Below are 20,173 nucleotides of genomic sequence, written 5' to 3' on the forward strand. Positions count from 1 at the left end.
CAAGGCACACCTGTATTCACATTACTCAAAATAGCCTCTAGTCTAGTCCATAGATCTTCAACAGATGGTCCATGACCCCTAGGGATTCTACAGAGTTACTACAGGTGGGCCACCAAAGGAACTTTGGTGTGTGTGTGTCAGTGTGTGTGTGTGTGTGTGTGTGTGTGTGTGTGTGTGTGTGTGTGTGTGTGTGTGTGTGTGTGTGTGTGTGTGGGTGTGCGTGCGTGCGTGCGTACGTACGAGTGTGCGTATGTGCGTGTGTATAGGCCTACATTAACCACTTGAACTCTAGCATCCATATTTTGGTTGGAACATTTGATTTGGTGTAGGGGAAATATCAGACCAAGTACAGAGCCACGTATTGAGGTAAACGGTTAAATGTCTGAAAATGCACATTATAGAAAACATGTGTAAGCAAAAAAAACAAAAATTAAAACAACAATTACAAAAGCAATTACACGGCACAACACTGATATAGAAAATGAAAAGATGATTCATAACATTTTGCAGTGGTTGACATGAAATCCTGGATGTGTCTGAAGAGCACACCAGTGAGCCTCAGTCAGCACATCATTTGGGAACCACTGGGCTATAACATTGTAACTTTATATTATTCTACAGAAGACAACATGCTCTCAATACGTTTTGATGTGTTCAGTGACCAAACACGTGTCCACAGCCATAGCCTGTATACTTTGGTTGCAGCGTGATTAAAGAGAATGGGAGGAAGACAGTAGAGAGATGATTTACAACTGGTAATCACATGATGGGCAACCTGTGTGGCTGCAGAAGGTACAAAATTACAGTTTACAATGTAGCCTACAATATCTGTATTATTATTATTAGGCCTTATGCTTCCAGGCTGAGATTTGCCCTCTTATCTACTGGGTGTATCTTTCTAGTTTACTTTTTGTATTGTTTTGTTGTAATGCTCATCATGGTTAAAACTAGGCCACCTTGTGTAAATTTATGTCACAATGCACACAGAATAGATCTGGTTGTCTGCCTGTTAGCAAAGGAACTTGAATAACCTTTGGGTCAAAAGGTTAAGGGGGAAACGTATGAACAGATATGGATTTTCGTGAAACCATCTGATTTCTCCATCTTACCGGGTTATTGTATCTGCCACCTATGTGTAGCAATATATTTTCCTGTACATCACCTAACTTAATTGTGTACTTAAAGGACCAAAGATACCAGGGCGGCTGGCATTACAATGCATAGCACACACCAGTATAGTGTAGAGATATTTAATGCAAGGGACAAGTAGAGATGTGTATTTTACAAAATGGGACAAGTAGATATATAGGCCTACTGTATGTATTTACGGGACAATTACACCATGCGAATATTTAAGATACTGTTGGTAACATTATGGGAGAGTTGGGTAATATAATATTGTAACGATGCAGCCCGTGCCCTATGCAATATACACGTGTCGTATATTGAGTGTCCAGGAAACACGTGCAGAAACTCAGTCAGTGAATGTTTGTCATACACAAACAGTATATAACATTATACATGCAATATTGATATTTCATCGTGATGTGGCTCCGTAATATACGACACATGCACGCACACAGCCACGCACACACGCACACACACACACACACACACACACACAAAATACAAGGAAGTGAGTGGGCTTCATTTCTATGCCAGATCTTCCAGGCTTTTCTTTTTTGGGCCGAATGCGAATGAAAATAAATGCAAATAAAAGCCTGTGTACCGAGGCTACTTGTGCTCTGTCTCTCTCTGCTTTAACCCATTAAAGCCGGGAAAGCATCTGTGCCATTATAGAGTTTTGCGCTGGCTATTCAAAGAAAGCAGTCACTTCGTGTCGCGCTACAAGCTTGTACATCTGCTATTTTGGAACATTTTTGAAAAATCTTGAAAGTGTGAGAACTACTGATTTAGAAGGCATTTGTATAGAATCGGCCTCAGGTCTTAACACAACATAATACAACACAACAAAATGGCAATGTTCAGTTTTGAAATCATGCACAGCTGTGCTGATCTCTGGGGAACACTCAGAAAATCCAAAAGAGAGTTAAAGGATAGATACGCACATTGAGGACACACAAGTAGGACTTGACATCAAATCGACAAGGGAAAAACAAACATGAAGATAAATCCAACCAGTGCTGAACCAATCACACTAGAAGAACTAGTCCTTCACCTACTTGGAGTATTGACAACCAGGGAGGTATAGATACAGATGCCAAAGCAAGGATAGGCGTGGTGAGGACTGCCTTTTTGATTACAGCACAAGAACATCTGGCGCTCTACAGAGATACAGTAACTAACGGAAATAAGAATCTTCAGTTCCAATGTAGAATGACAAGGAACACCATTAATAAAGTGCAAACATTTTATTGTATTAATACACATGACAACAAATTAAGTTGAACATGAGAAAATTAACAGACCTTAGTGCCGACCAAAAAGTGTAGTTATTGAACTAGATGGCAAAAATGCAGTTATTAGGAATGATTGTACTTAGGGTTAGTTTAAGGGTTATAATTATCCCCCATATGTACAGTATACTCAGTAAGACAGTAAGACAGTGAGTATGGTATTTATATTTTTCTGTCACACTCATTCCAGATTATTATGGTATGTTCTGTGCTTCAGGGTGAACTTTCTATTTTGAAACAAAAGGTGGATAGAATGGGGTTGAGTCATTGGGGCAGGGCCTTTGTCACAGTCTGACCCATGCCTCATTGCCCGTTGCAGTTTTCAGTGCATTTTGTGTCTGCACAAAGTGTCCTTTCCAGGTGTACGTCCTTTCTATGTGTGCCTTAATGGCAGAGTAGTTCAAAGGCAAGAATATGTCAGAACCCATTTCCAGGATTGAACCAGTAGCCGGTAGGAGCTATGTCTGTGTGGTGCAATGTGTGAAATTGTATAGCCAGTGGGACATTTCATGTGCAGCAATTCACATTATAGACACTACCACTGACTATCCCTCCCAAACTTTCACATTGCGCTATAACCTACTAGTTCCAACCTGGAACTTAAACATATACACAACTATCTTTTTACCACTTATCCTATGCATAATGTTTAAAAAATAGCTGATGTTGTTGTGAGTTGTGAGGGTAGATCTAAGGTTTCTGAACCTATAATACCATAATAGGGATGCCAGGTCGAAAATGGTTAAAATCCGGACACATTGGCGACATACATACTTGATTGCCTGAAGAGAGCTCTGATTGATTGCTTTAGGGGGAGCATCTTGGGTGTTGCTACATTCTTTGTGATTTGCTGACTGCTTAGCCAGGGGTGGAGTCAGGAGTCTATATAAAGAGGAAATGGTTCAGTAGAGAGTGGGCTGCCATGGGGAGAGGTTGACTCCAATACTGCTCTGTTAAGATAAGTTATGTTCTTTGAGTTATTTTTTTTCACTTATTTCATGTTGTCCAGGCCTGGAACACATTAAACTTTACTTCTCACCTGCAAGTCTGCCTCATGTCCAGTATGTCATTTTAAAGGTTTTATTACTGACAAACGGCCGATCTACAATCCCACTTGGTAACAATATCAATATGGCTCTAGCTGGTGCATCTCAGAACTCTTAAAATCTCTTAGAAATGAGTGCAGTCAACGTTTTAATTTGAATGTGAATACATGTCAATACAATCCATTCCAGTCCCCTATAGCCTTCCACTTCACCATGTTTTAACATAACCAGCCTAGCCAACCATACAATCCATATAATCCATTTAAAACTTTTGTTTGGTTAAATGAGTGGTTTCGTTGATGAGAGTGTTTTGCTATAATGTATATCTGTAGTAGAGTTTCCTCTACTTTTTTTAAATTCCTATGTGAATGTGAAGTTCACATCTAATATGAAGTATTTACATGTATTTACAGTATTTTACTATCTTAATAACTTCAAGCTATATATCATATAAGTGTGTACTTGTAGAACAATTAATTGTTATTTGGAAGGGAGCAAAACTTGGTGAAAATAGTGTTTATGCTTGGAACACCGGAAGTGATCCTGGAGTTCCTGGTTGCTTGAATGCAATTGTTGAGGTAGCACAGAGGAAGAGAGTTATCAGGAGTTTCCTTTGAAAGAGGAAAATGCTCCTTTCCTCTCTGGCGTGGCACATATTTTTTTTGCTGCAACAGGGACTGTTGGAGACAACAAAAAAGAAGCGCGTGATCATTGCATCGGACTTGCAATGTATCAAGTTGTTCTGGATTTAATGTGTATCATCTCCATTGGATACTTACTGTATTAAGACAATCAGGTTAGATTTCTTTGAGAGTCCACTTTGGGTCCATCTAAAGGTAAGAACAATTTTGGTTAAACATAGATTGCTATTCTGTGAATCATCTAGTTTGCTAGATGTATCTACTATATTTACATATAGAATTATATTTGTAATGAAGCATGAGGTAGGAGTCAAATACATTATTTTTCCATTTTGTTCACATTGAATGCAGCAAGTTATTTATATTTTAAGAACAATAGGGTGTGTTTATTACATGGATTATCTTATTGGAATCACTTCAATTTAGTTAATGTTGTAATCTTTTTCATAAAGTTGTTAAATTGTTTAACTAATTATTAACTGACGATTTTAAATTAAGTTGAGATTTTTTCTAGCTTTATAAAGACAGACCGCCTTTATTTCTTTCTAGCCTTCTAGCTGCATGCCAAGTTTGAAACATATACTACCGGTATATTCCTACTGTGTACTTTGTCTACAGTGGCATTGTCTCTATTATGCCATTAATTCAAGAGATACCCCTATTCATGGCGTATGCTTGTATACCCTACTTGAGTAACATGCCGAAAATAGCAGATCTTCAAGCTCACAATGCCAAAGTTGTGAGTTTGTAGAGCTGTGATTTTCAGTGCATGACAAGGTTGTTCGATATATAAAGTATAAAGCATAAATCAGGCTTGGCCATAGGCCTATATACGGCACATTAAATGTAATTTTCCCATAAATTTTAAACCTGGCCCTTCTGACCTCCTGTGAGTGAATGTTCTTCCCCAAGGCTGCATTGTGTCTCCGTAGCTACATATGGACACACACCAGGTCAGGGATTTTACAGAAAGAGGATAAGATAAATAGTTAGTAGTGGGTCTATAGGCTAGTATACAGTATTCTAGTGTGCTCTCTGAGATTTCAGTTCACTGGACAACTCATCTCTGCTTGTAGGCTATGTGTGCGCACACGGTTGCATTTTTACTATTTGCTGACCTCCTCTAATTTGTGAGTCTCATGAATATGGACAATGGTCAATTATATTTGAAATATCACCAGCCAACACAGCATAAAATTTGACACTTAAGAGACCTTTCATTTTTCAAAGGGCCATTTATTTGAAATTCATTTGAGGGTCTTATTTCTCAGCACTTATAGTATGTAAAATGTTTCCTGTTCCTTCCCACCTACAGTCTAGATTTTGTTACATGCTCAAGACAGGGCATTGAAAACAAAAATACAATACTGTACAATAGTACTCAGCAAGATTAATTGTAAATATGATATGATTACAGCAGGTTAATATAGCTTGATTGACAATGCAAGCAGAAATGACATGTCATCATTTAACTGTAGTGAGCAATAAAGAGATGGCAGAAGAGGAAAGTTGCTTGCTAGTGGGGCAGCTGATAATGTGGTTGCCGTACCAGTCTGATCTGACATCTCATGTGTCATGTGGAGAGTGGAGCCAGATGGTGTCCTTGCTCCTCCACAAATGAATAAAAGTGGTTACCATAGCTTTAATGGGTTGTTACAATACATTGTTGGACTTAACCCATTTTGGGGCGGAAACCTGTGTTAGCATTATGTTATGCTTTAGCTATTGAAAAGTAGCAGATCTACAAGCTCTATAGCGTTTGATTGATTGATTGAAATATTTATTAACAGTTTGTAGAATTTACAGTACATTTTAAGCACAAACTCAATACAAAGATTGTCAACTGTGAGTGGACGACCCAATTAAGCATTACACTTGTTTACAACAGGGTCCACATTGTTCAATTCATCAAAACATTTAAAGACATACAAACATTTAGAGACATACAAATAGACATTTCTATGTAGCTAAAGAACAGAACAGGAATTCATCATATGGGAAGCAAAAAAGGGAAAAGATACAATATACAGTGAGGGAAAATGGGGGGGGGGGTGATTCAGATTTTACAGAGGCCAGTTTCGAATTGCAGCCATCCGTAGGTGCCCTTTGAGAGCGGTTTTGAAGGAGTCAAGGGATTCACATGTCTTAATGACTGTTGGTAGGGCGTTCCACATTTTGGTGGCATAGGAGCGAAAAGAATTTAGTCCCTTGTTTGTGCCGAATCTGGGTTGCACATGGTTTGTTGCACTCCCTCTGGTGTTGTGGGTGTGGACTTCGTTTACATTAAGGAAGTATTTAGACAGGTACATGGGTATCTTGGTGGTGTATCGAATCTTGTGGACCAGACCCATTGCAAGATGCTGTACTCTGTCGACGACCCTAAGCCATCCCAGCCTGTCAAAGTGGGCAGGGGTGAGGTGGGTTCGGGGGGTGAGGCCAAGTAGGAGCCTGACCAGTTTGTTTACACAAACACCGAGTGGCGCCCTACGAGCTTGTAGGTCTGCTATTTTTGAAAAACCGAAGAACGACTGACATAGAAACAGAAAACTGTCAGGATGTAGAAGACATTTTTGAGTGCAGTACTTTCATCCGACGGAGCATTGGTCCGAACGACAACCTACCTCCTCCCTCACCCTAACCCTAACCTCCCCCGGGGCAGACACCTAAACCTAACCGCAACCCTCTCCCGACCCGCAGCGCACCTCAGAGCATTGCTCCTTCGGATGATAGTACGCCTCCCGACATGCATGAGTAGGCCTAGTATATTTTAGAACACCCCTTATCAGATTAGTTTGGAAACTGTACTTTGAGGACTGCAGTGTGGTGTTGACTTGAGAGTGAAGAAGTTTGTCTCAACTCTCATTTTGGACAACCAATTAAAATGTCAGAAAACTATGTTTAAATTTATGAATACGTGTCTGTTGACTCATACGAGATGTGCTAAAACAACAACAACAGAGGGGTTATGGGAAGTGTCACCCAGCCCCCTTTCCATCAATTAATGTGCACAATTAAGGCCAAGGTGTTTCATGATTAATGACCGTGCCAACAAATCTGTACATGGGGGATATACCTCCTGTGGAGCGCAGCATGCTTGCAAACCTAGAGCATACGTTTATTACAGTCACCAAATATAACCCGAACCATAGGCAACAATCTCAATGTTCAATTTTAACAGAAAAGATTGAATTATACACTATGTTGAATGCTAATCCATTGTGGGACAGGAAATTACGTTAGTTTATCTGACTCTTTGTAGGCCTATATAGAAAACATAGTACTTACTATTATTCTATGAATAATATAGTGGCAATATTTGCCACACATACAGAAAGAGAAAGCAACACAGCATATTTTGTAGCTGAAGTTGAAACCAGCTCATCTTTTTGAGTGGTGCAACCACTCTAAGGAACAGCAATGTCCGTCCTAACCTATGTAACTATGTTAAGAGTACCAGTAGGGGCAAAAGTGGCGCTGTTGTGCCAGAAACCGAGAGAGAGAGATAGGGTTGCACTGTTGCCTACTAATTACACAGAGAGAGAGAGAGAGAGAGAGAGAGAGAGAGAAAAAGAGAGGGGAGTTGCACCACTCAGTTCACACAGGTTTTTTTTTTTTTTAGCTTTTGTAGCTTTGTATCTTTTGCGGCAGCTACAAACATCAGATGTAGGCTATCCTAGTATCTTCATGTCACTGGCTTCCATTAAAAATGAATGGTAGACTGTATCTTTGCATCTGCCCGTGTGAACACAGCATAATATCAAGGCATTTCTCAAGCGTATATGATCAACAACTGCCATATATTTCAGTATTAGTAACCACCAGACAACAATTACAGTGTTTATGCAATGCACACAGCACAGTAGAGCTAACTGACTTGGCACGCATCATTTCTACCATGAAAAATGTATTTGGTATTGGCTTAAGAAGTAATAAATCTATTGAGAAATAATAGCCTCTAGAGAACAAAGGATCAGCAAGATCGATTCCTCTTTCTCATAACTGGAAAACTCAAAGGCATAGAAAGGGTAACAGCCAGGCTGTAGGCCTATATCGTTCTCGAGGGGGTCCTCACAATGTGGCCGTATACTGTGTGCATACAGTGTACTGTACTGTATATTACACTGTAACATTGTGTTATACTGTGTGTATACTGTACAAACATGCAGAATCTCCACTAGATACTAAATGCAAAACAAAAGCAACCAAAACACAATACAAAATTGTTGTCTTCACGGGCAGAGACCTCTTTAATAATTCAGTCTGGGTGCCTCTCAGCCCTAGAAATAAGGGTATTAAGCTTAGAACCCCAATCCCATTGACTCATGTGGATGAAAATAAAGATACATGCACTCAACACAATTCTAGACACCCCACAGTCCCCAGCCAAGATCTGATTTAAATAATGCATTAACTACAATGTGTTATGGCGCATATCTCAGGGCTTATTTCAATTCGGGGGGAATTCCTTGCCTCTTTAGTAACCTCTCTGTGTTTGTCTCCGCGGTGCATTGGGGAGTCGGACATCTTTGTCACACATTAAAAGGATTTTGATGGATGTGTGATGAACACAACAAGCTCGGCTATCACATGCAAATAAATCTCAGGCTGTAGAAGATAGAAAGTCTAGCCAGCTGGAAAGACATCAGTGAATTGGTTGCGCTCGGGTTTTGCGCTCTGAAATTAGCGACGCGTTGTGAGCTTGTAGATCGCTATTTTCAGCATGCAACCCAACCAAGTAGAAAATCAGCCATTACAGCCTGCCAAAATATTTAGTAGATTTAGTCGACTAAAATATTACAATATTTAGTCGACTAAAACAAAACCTTTTCAGATGACTAAAATATGACTGAATAAACTATATCAACATTTGCTGTCAAAATGAACAGTGGAATAACGCCACCGTTCTTCAGCTTGACACACTTCCCTCAGCTCCCCCTCTCCCAATTTCTCATTGCGAACGCAGTGATTGCGAACGCAGTGATTGCGAACGCAGTGAGCACTTACTATGAGACCCTGCAGATCATGTCTGTGTGTGTGTGTGTCTGTGTGTCTGTCCCGCTGTGACACCACCCGCCCGCCACCAGAGGGCGCAGCTGTAGCACACACACACACAGGGCGCAGCTGTAACACACACACACACACACACACACACACACACACACACACACACACACACACACGAGCAGCGTTCGCTTCCCGCGTTTGCGCGTCTTACTTGTATATTTACTATGTGTGTGATAGACATTTCAGCGTTAATGTCAAGTATACTGTGAGTTGTCATTGTCATTGGGCTAATCATGCCAGGCAGTTGGGCAGATTGTTCTTCACTCATGCAATTATTTCATAACCTTGTCCTATATAATATTAAACATATTATAGGCTTCAAGCAGATGGCAGAGGTATAGCAGAGGCAATTTGCTTAATATTTGTAGTCCTTGAATATGACTTTCAACTGATAATACATCATATGAATAAACCATTTAGTGTAACAACCTGTATCTATGCTTCCAAATCCCTCTTATACACGAGGCAACGGAGGCGGATGAGATACTATGCAGCATAAGGTCTACTATTTTAATAGACTGTCTTCAACCTTCTCCTCTCACCAATGTCATGGAAGATGGGTCTTTTTGAGTAGATTTGCAGTTCAGCAATGTTTTCAATTATTTAAATATGATTTGGTTTGAAGTTGAACTTCAATCTTTTTGTATAGCACATTTCAACAACAAGCCAATTTATAGTTATTTACAAAAAAGACACATGCAAAAACAAACAAATGATATTTGAATACATTTTTGAATAGTTATTAAGGTCTTAAGGAGATGGTCTGTCGATCTGGTAAATGTAACTGTCACAATGAGCAAATATTCCTTGTTAGTTTATATATGAAGCACATTCAGCCCTAACTAAACCATCCATGTTTAAGAATGCACAAACCACAAGATGATTCTAAAGTGTCAGGAGATTACAATAGATCTTGTCGTGGTACGTATGTTGTGCTGCAGCTCTCTTAGGTTCGCAATCCATTTTGAAATCCAATTTCCTCACTTACCCTGTGGGCATGTACAGCTTCCTTTGACAGCTGATTTGTAATAAAGCACTTAGAGCCCACAGATCCAGTGTTAGTGACAGCATACCCTGTAGTGTACAGCACACCCACAAGGCCTGATTTATAGTCAAACGATGGTGTGTCCAGAAACAGGAGATCTACTAGCTCAGAACGTGCCGCAAGGCCACACTTTGTGAGCTTGTAGATCTGCTATGTTCAGCATTGGACTCCGTCGTGTGACAGACCTGTACTGCAGATACCACAAGTCATATATCTGCAGCATCCAGACGCTAGTCATGCTGTTGCCATTGACTGAATGACCTCAGATTACCTTGCGTGTTGCCTCTGTGTCCTTTTAGCTATCAAAGCCATTGTAAAGCTTTTCAATTAGGTATAATGCGGCTGCGATGCACACCCTGGAGCACGGTTCGTTATTTACGCCTGGCATGGAATCTCTTCCTGAGATGCAATATGGTTTCTGAAGCCCCGACTGGGGAAGAGGCAGCTTACTGACCTTGAATGGTTCATCACTATGTAGTTTTTCCACTTCTCATGTACTAGTCAACAGGGTTTTTTTTCTCCCCTCCTTTTTTCTTTCCCCCCACAGGGCTAGAGGGGGAATATTTTTACCTGCAGTGAGACATTCCCTCTTGGGAGTCTGTTTGATGTGAGGATAGCAGAGCGCACATTTGTGTAGGTGTGTGTGTGTGTGTGTGTGTGTGTGTGTGTGTGTGTGTGTGTGTGTGTGCGTGTGCGTGTGTGCGTGCATACGTGTGTGTGCATGCATGCATGCAACATTGTTTGTGTGAGTCTGTTAGTGTAGAATCTACTCATGAGCGTGTGTGTGTGTGCGTGCGTGCGTGTGCACATGTGTGGGCGTGCACATGTGGACACGCTCACATATGATTCCATTTGTCCAGATGAGCTTCTCCTAACAGAGTAAAGATAGCGTAGTGTTATAGGTTATAGTGCAGTGATTCCTTCTCCTAACAGAGTAAAGATAGCGTAGTGTTATAGGTTATAGTGCAGTGAGTCCTTCTCCTAACAGAGTAAAGATAGCGTAGTGTTATAGGTGAGGTGTTATAGTGCGAGTCCTTCTTTCCTTCCTAGACCAAGCCATGATTTACTTTCTCGAGGTGTGACCTCATCATGCTGGCTCCCTGCTCCCCCAATCCCCCCCTTTTTGGCAAGAGAACAGGCAGCCCCAACATCATCAGGGAGGTACAGTCGTATAGCTGAGGGGACTGGGCAGGGCTTGGAATATTTTCCTCATTTCATTTCCAGTGCGTGCATGTGTTCTGTCTGTCAGAGAGAGAGAGAGAGAGAGAGAGAGAGAGAGAGAGAGAGAGAGAGAAGGGGAGGGGGCGAGGATCATGCATGTGCATTAACTCCAGCAGCACAGCAGCAGCAGCAAACAGAAACAGCAGCATTAGAGGAGAGAGAGAGGGAGAAAAGCAGAGAGAGAGAGAGAGAGAGAGAGAGAGAGAGAGGCAAACAGGGAGAGTTGGAGGCAGGCTTGTAATCACAGGCACAGGAACAAAAGCTGCAGAGGATTGTTTTTCCGTATCCTCTAACAGAGCAGCGGAGTAGGGAGACAGTGCAGGCGGACGAGGAGGTGCTGCTACTGCTGGTATAGTACTAGTACTACTGAGACAATAGAGAGAGAGGAGGCACTTTGTATTCGGCAAGGACTGAAACCAAGGGTCTTCTCTCCTCTGCTCCTCCTCCATGTTTTTGGGCACCCCTCGTTCATCTGCAAGCTGAAAGGAGGATGTCCGTGTCGGGGAAGAAGGACTTTGATGTGAAGCAGATCCTCCGGCTGCGCTGGCGCTGGTTCAGCCACTCGTCCCAGGGTTCGGCCGGCGGCGGTGGAGGAGGCGGAGGTGGCGTGGGGGGCTACATCCAGCAGGATGGCTTGGACCACAGAGGGACCCCCGTGCAGGGCCGCCTGAAGAGTCACTCCCGGGACAGGGGTGGAGTGGGAGGAGGAGGACTCCGGAAGAACAGCCCTGTCCACAGCATCCTGGCACCCACGCCGGGGCCCACGCCAGTCTATGTCAGAGCGGGTCATCAATCATGGCACCACCAGCAGCAGAACACCATTCACGCTCTCCAGGTCAGCGAGGAGCCCCCTAAGAGCACCTCGTCGCCCAGCGTCACCAGGAAGGAGGACCCCAAGAGCGCTGAAGACAATGTGAAGGGCAGCAACGAGGACCCTGCAGAGGTGGAAGCAAGAGAAAGGTATGACTCTGTCTTATGTGATGGAAGAGACAGACTAGTTTCCGGAAGACGTCAAATTTGCAGGAATCGGATTTAGGTAAATGGAAACGTGTACCTTTCGTGGGATGCACCAAATGAGAATAGACTGTTGAATGTAGAGAATGGTACTGCTCGCAAAGAGAAAGTCTGGTATCCATGCGGCATCTCTAGAATGAACAGAAGCAATAATTTGTTGTTGTGTGTAGACATTTGCTTCAAGCGTACGGCATGCACAAGACTGGTAAATTGTAAAGTTTTTACAGTGTTCATGAATCCAATTCTTGCACAGTACACAGTATATCTGCAGCATTTCAACTTCATTCAGTATTCGTAGTGCCATTCTGCATGCAGGCCCTTTAATTAAGCAGAGATCAAATTAGCTGTGCTGCTATCATTTCCCAATTAAACCTAGCTCAGCAGCTGCGACCACGGCTCACCTGGGGACAGTTCAGTCGCAGTTGTCACTGTGCTAGGCTGCATGGCAACACAATAAAACATGCTCTTAATTATTCATCTGATTTCTATTTATTTTGTCCTCCCATGCCTGTGTTGTGAGGGCACTGCATGGCAGATATCATGTGGAGGAAACCTCTGCTTGATTCCTCTAAGCATTATTCATAGTTTTTTCACAGCATGCTAATGCATTCAATCACAGAGCAACTGTAAAAGTAGGTTGTGGGAGAGAGCCCACAACCCACTTGTGTGAAAAAGAGATGACGGAGCAATCACAGAAATTATCCAAACCTTTTCCGTTCCTCCTACACTGTCATTGCAATAAAATGGCATTGCAGCTCTGGGCATATTTGCAGGCTTTTACATTTAATTTCAATCATTCTAATCCCCAAAATCTAAATTTTAGCTTGGACATTTTAATCTGGGCTTAATTGCTTCCCTTTGCTTTTCCAGGCTTAGTTTGTTTTCTCGTCTCTTTCTCCTTTCTTTTGCATGATCCTGTGTCTTCACTACAGGAAGTAAACAGGTGCTGCTAGTGCAGAGTGCGTGTCGTGTGTGATGTCTGGTGGAGCACTAAAAGCACCTGTCATCAAGGATGAAAGGACTCACTCTTCTTTTATCTAGTCTGTGTGGCATTTTAAGTTGATTGGTCCTTGTATTCGCCTCTGTGCCTGGCGCTTTTGTTCTGTGCACCTGGTGATGAAATGAGCAAAATGAAAATGAACCTTCTTATTTTATGACGAACCTGGAACGATTAAATACAGTATGCACCGTTCTGGATGAAATGAATGCCACAGGCAGTGGATGGCTGCATGCCCCAAATAGGACATGAATTATTCTGAACTAAGATACTGTGATTTTGGTATCTGCTGTACGTGTTGCCATAATTGGCAGATGTTCATGTTTTTGGATCCCTGTGTGAAAAGGGTGCATGCATTAAACATGTGCCTCGCAGTAAAGATGCAGTGATTCTGTGCATCTCTTGAGGTCCTTGAGTTCACACTAGCCTTCTAAAACACCACACTACCTAGTACCGAAACATTAAACTGATCGTTGGCAAGCAAGTTGTGCTTGCTAAACTGTTAAAATATACATCAAATTACCAACAGGCAGAAAACCTGTAAACTCTTCTTAGTGGCTGGAGGTATTTTTCCACCCAATTTTACCCGACCCAGTCTGTGCTAATAAGCAAAAATGCTTATAGACTAGATAATTCACTTCTTATTCTATAATAGCAATAAATCACTCAGCATATTGACATCACTCTTTTCTTTCATCCAAATAAATTGATTACCCTGTCAGCATCTGTTTTACATAATTATTGAATCAGGGAGGCAGTTTTCTTTTTTTCCTGATGATTTAGTGGCACAGCATTTATTGAATCAGTAAAGCGTGGCAGGAATGGCAGCATAATGTGGTTTGACATGAACTATAATCAGGAAAATACTATTTTACAAGCTACTTTTCCATCAGCATTGCATGTCATGGAAACGGCAACTGCTCATTAAACATGAAATACTGTACTACTAGTTGGAAATCATGTATTGAATATAAGCAGGGTCATAAACAATAAATGTATATCTCTTGATATGCTAAGTTAAACAGTGAATTAGGCCTGCTTGTGTGACTTACTGCACCATGGCTTGCATGTTGGTTGTGGGCTAAGCAGATGTGTGGATATCACCAATATATGCACATTCATTTACTCTAGCAGCTGGGTGGCCCTATTACGTCTCACTTCATAAATCCTTGACACATAATTTGTCACAATCTCTGAGACTATATCTAGGAAGTAGGAATGAACTATGTTGCGAGGGAAAATACCCAGTTTTTAGACCCCTTTTCAATGGCCTGAAAAATGGGGTTTGTGCTTTAGTCACCATTTTCACACAGAATGTCTTGAATAAATCCATTCCATCACTTTCAATTTCATTGCTTTAGTTTCCTCTGTTGCCATTACTGTTTCCATATCACCAGACCCAAAGTCAACCAAATAGGCTTCACCTCTTGGAGAAATCAACGCTGACTATAGCCAAATGTGTCATACTTAATTTGGAAATACTTTTCTACTGCTATTAAACATTAAAGGATGACCTCACCCATTTTCAACCTATCGTCGTATAATTGGTCCTCACTAATGGTCATGATAAAATGGTAAAAGAAAAATACTCACCCTGTGTCTCATAGGAGGGCTGTGGGCACTTCAGTAACTCGCCTACCAGTGACATCATTGTTAGGGCCGATTCATACTCCTATTTTACAGCTGTTTCGGCGCTGTAGTTTCGGCTCGTCAGAGATTTTCAGTAGCACCGAAGAGCCGATTTTTTGGACGGTACCCCCCCCCCCCCGAACCTCAAATGACGTCACATTGTAGGCTTAACAGAGCCGAACCAACTTTTATTCGGCTCTAAAATAGGAGTATGAATCGGCCCTTAGGCAGTTTGTTTTTGCCCCAACAAGATTTCACATTTTTGATTTGTATTAACCTGAGAACAATGTCTTCCATTATAGCTTGCTAACTTTCCAGCTTATGGATTCCTCATCGATGATGTAACTGGTAGGCGGGTTTCTGAACTGTCCACAGGCCTCCTATGAGACATACTGTACACAGTGTAGGCAACAAATATATCATATTATAATTAGCATTAGTGAGGACCAATTATATGAAGATAGGTTGAAAATGGTTGAAGTCGTCCTTTAAGTGTCAAATGTACAGTATGGTCATGAATAATTTAGTCTTCAAAGCATTAGCCTCTATATATCTCAGCTTTATTGAGTTTAGTAGTTAATTATTAATTCACTGTATTAAGTTAATTTATAAAGATTACTTTTAAAACGTAAAATTATTAATCAAATCCCAAATTTCTCATAGATATTTGCAAGTTGCTCTGGACTGGGTGACTCCACACCAAGCAAACTTGAGCGTCTGCTAAATGCTTAAATTGTAAATTGTATGTAATTCTGAATCGTACATATTATCCATGAGTTTATTCTTGATTTCTGCTTCCGTTCTCTTCAAGTTGCCTGGTTAATATTAAGCACAACTAGGTACCTCTCAACAACAGAGTTGTGCAGTGACGACTGCAAACACTTGCGCTCCATGCCAGTGCTGTGTTTGTCCTCTCCTCATGACTCTCATCCCCATCGTTGTCAGTGGATATATGACAGGAGGAGTTAACCCAAATGGAATAGAAACCCTGACCTCTCTCTCCACATAAACACAAATAGAGGCTTGAGTCAGCGGGCTGTTAGTTTGAATGATATCTCAATTCCCTCGCCAATGCCTTGGAAAAGAAATACCACCACCTTCTCCTCTGTCAACAGCAGTAATTCAGATATTCGTTGAATGTTTCATAGCACCACAAGGCTTATGGGGTCTCAGTTTGTGAGTGACACTTAATGACAGAGGCATCCTTATGATGCCATAACTTAAGGAATAAAATATCCTGTCTGTAGCTCACTTATGGGAGAGAAGATTTTGTGATTCATCCATTGACACTTGTCCAACGCTGTACATCTGTTTGCATATTTCAGCAAAAGTGTAGTCATAGTGTTTTTTGAAGGATGAAGATAAATCCAAGTGTTGCTGTTTTATTATATTCTCTCTTTGCAGTTCTAAAGTACATCTGAAAAAGACTGAATTGTGTTGTGAAGTGCTAGCAGTGTGATATGCAGGACACTCTTTCTTGTTTCACTTCACATCAGGATCAGTCATTTTCCACAAACGATCCTGATTCAAAGAAACATAATCCCTGACACAGCTTTCCATGAATTTCACATGCATACTATTAACAAGGGCCATGGCTTAGTCTAACAGTGTCCCCAGGCTGTCGCATTCAGCAATTTGAATGGAAAGAGAACCATGGAGCCATATGGCCAATTATGGTCAAGCAGAAAATTTGCTATCAGAGTGAGAGTAGGGTCAGTGCAATAAATTATATCATATTGGGTGCAAAATGTATTTGAGAAATTAGGTGTTCTGTATCTATGAACTAATTCAGTTTTGTGTGTGTATTTGTGTATGTGCGTGCGTGTGTGTGGATGGACTGGGAATTACCATGCTATATAGAATCATATAGTAAGAATATTGAAGTTAAAGTGCTTATACGGTCTTAGCAGTAAAATATACAAGTACTACTGTATGTTAGTGTCTTATTTTCTAACCCATCTCAGGCAATGTTAAATTATAGACAATCTGCTGATGTTGGCGGAGCCATAGTCTGTCTATAGGGTTTAAACTGCCATCATCAAACTCAAGGAGATTTCTGCTAAGATCTGCACATTTTTCATGTACAGCCCCCCACCCACCTATACCCACACAAAGACAGTTATACACACACACACACACACACACGCACGCACGCACGCACGCACGCACGCGCGCGCACGCACACACACACACACACACACACACACACACACACACACACACACACACACACACACACACACACACACACACACACACACACACACACACACACACACACACACACACACACACACACACACACACACACACACACACACACACACACACACACACACACACACACACACACACACACACTGACACATACAGACACATGCACGCACGCCGTCGCACATTGCACACACTCACACACACGCACGCACACACGCATGCACACGCACGCACGCACGCACGCACGCACGCACGCACGCACGCACGCACGCACGCACGCACGCACATAATTGTGTATTGTGTAATTGAGTGTAATCCTACTAGGTTATCTAATAAACAAGGACTTCAAATTAAAGTAAAATATACTATCACTAGGTATAGTATCTACCTAGCTACCATTCCCCATACAAATATCAATGCTACACATAAGCAGCAGAAAAAAGGACATTTTCTGTTAAGTCTACAGGACTCTCTGGTAGCAAAAGAAAAATCCCAATTGCTGTCAAAGACAGGTACTGTATGTCCCACCTATGAATCAACTGCTCAGAATCCCATAATTAAACAACCAGTTGTACATATCTGTTAACTAATGACTTTACAATTCAGCCGAGTAAGGCCCATCCCCATTTCACACAGTGCAATGCTCAAAATATTAATCAATATCACGCCAGAGCATTATTTATCTATCAAGGTGGATTGAAGAAATTCTGACATGTTTTGTAATGGCAGAGGGGCCAAGTTATAAGGGGGCAATATTTCATGTTTTTGGCTGTAGCAATTTTACACAGGTCTCTATAATGATAAGGAGCTGTCGGCCATTTTACGAACGTGATATTGCCCTTGCTGTTGGAATTCAAACATCAAAAGAAATGATTTTTTGTGTACATCTACATTTCACCCGTCACTATCAATATCAAACACATACTTGCATGTCAGCTATAACAAATCATATCAGGAAAATAATGTTCGCTGTCAACATTTCTGAATGAGTGAGTATGGTGTGAACGAGTACAACATCGTTTCAGTGCAGAGCAATCATCTCAGTACTACTGCTGAGTGCTGACGATCAAGTGGTTACAGTAAATTCATACAGTACAGTGATTCTACGCACAAATCTGAATGCTACACACGCCAGCATACTGGACATAAGAGAGCAGAGCCAGCAGGTTCTTATGAAATACACAGACTTGGCATTATGCTACACCAGGCTTTGTCTGTGTTGTTGGATTCTCATCCCAGCCCAGCAATTCCACCGCCTTGAGGGACAATAGGCTGTGCTAATCCATTTCGAAAGAGTCTTTCCCCATTTGGTTCAGGCAGGCGTGGTATTCCCTCATGTGGAGTGGAGGGTTGGAGTTGACTGAAGTAAGACTGAAGTGGAATAAGACTTAAAGACCCAGTTGGACATCTGACTCATGACCTTTATACTGTTGCCCGGCTAATCTCGGTTGACAATAAGTGCATCTTGAATCCTTATGGCCTGTCATTGAGAAGGGCCGTTTCAGAACAGAGTTAATCAAGTCGCCTACAGAACTGTGGAGCACAGGAAGAGACAGAACAACCTAATTCTGTTTATTTATATTAGCTGCGTACTGTGCGTAGCTGTAAAGCCTGATTTATTATACACAGTTTGAGTTGTGCGGCAGTGTCGAGCACTGAAAATAGTAGATCTACAAGCTCAGAACATGTAGTGCCGCAACATTAGCTCCTAATCTCTACTACTACTACTAGTACTATTACTACTCCTACTACTACTACTACTACTACTACTACTACTACTACTACAACAGTACCAATAATAATATGTTTAGTTGTTGGGGCAGTTGTCCCTGTACATTTGCACATACAGTATAGCCTATACGCAAAATGAGTCCTCAGCATTTCAACTCAGATTAGCCCAAGGATAGCCTCGATACCCAGGCTTTAATTTCGTCTGCGCGAAAGATGAAAGCCTGGAAAAAGCCGTGGGCTGAACCAGTCTAAAAGTGGGAGTCAACCCTTCCGCGTAGGCGTCGCTCTAAATGATGTGACGTAGCGCTGCACTAGGGGGGAGAGGAGGGGCCGGGGGTGACGGACAGATCGATGAGATCCAATCAGGGTGCGCGCTTTTCTGAGACGCGACCCTCCCATCTAGGCCAGAAATGTCTCTGCTTAGGTCAGGCTAGCCCAAGGATGACCATGCAAAATGCATTTTTGGCGAGTCTCTGATCAGAGACACCTTCACAGGTTTATTCCAAAGCTGAAGCATTTGACATTTATGTCTGGCGTTCACATCCAACATATATAGGCTACTCCAAACTGAAGTGTATGGACTCCCAGAAAAGATCAAATAGCTCTGTGATACATGGTTTTGCAAGGTGTTGCAACTTGTATGTTTACGGAAAGCCCAAACACCAGAGGCATAATCAGACACAGGGCAGACACATTAGAGTTGTATATTAAATACCACATTGTTGTCTCCACCAGGCCGAAGGCATGTGGGGAGAGTATGTTTTGCACTCCGTCCGTCCGTTTGTGTGTCCGTCCGTCCGTGTGTCCGTGAACAGCTAATCTCGGCCACCGTTAACCCGGTCGATGCCATATTTTGCACACACACTCCCTGGATGCCAACCATGAACCTCTGCCCCAAACTTTCCAGAACGGCCTGTTATAGCGCCACCAGGAGGCCGCTTTGTGCAAAACAAGTTTTTCCATGCCATATTTTGCACACACACTCCCTGGATGCCAACCATGAACCTCTGCCCCAAACTTTCCAGAACGGCCTGTTATAGCGCCACCAGGAGGCCGCTTTGTGCAAAACAAGTTTTTGCACAGTACACCTACAGATTTTGTCCAAACATCACGCAAATTGGTACACAGTCTCTCTAGAGCCATTCAACGAAACG

At 41.9% G+C, this 20,173-nt stretch overlaps 1 protein-coding gene across 2 annotated transcripts in view; it reads left to right on the forward strand.

Annotated features, from left to right (window-relative positions):
• Positions 1 to 4,165: 4,165 nt before the first annotated feature.
• Positions 4,166 to 20,173, forward strand: part of klhl4 (kelch-like family member 4) — a 45,370-nt gene continuing 29,362 nt past the window's right edge. Inside the window, exons 1-2 of one of the 2 annotated variants that reach the window (XM_083785456.1) lie at positions 4,198 to 4,299; positions 11,914 to 12,394. In XM_083785456.1, coding sequence (XP_083641582.1) covers positions 11,925 to 12,394 — 470 coding nt within the window. In that variant the 5' untranslated portion in view covers positions 4,198 to 4,299; positions 11,914 to 11,924. Of the gene's footprint in view, positions 4,300 to 11,913; positions 12,395 to 20,173 lie in introns of both variants that reach the window. The other variant, XM_083785458.1, reaches the window with a different exon arrangement.

Source organism: Protomyctophum parallelum (genome assembly GCF_964188405.1).
Source record: "Protomyctophum parallelum genome assembly, chromosome: 16".
In the NCBI taxonomy this organism is placed as follows: domain Eukaryota; kingdom Metazoa; phylum Chordata; class Actinopteri; order Myctophiformes; family Myctophidae; genus Protomyctophum; species Protomyctophum parallelum.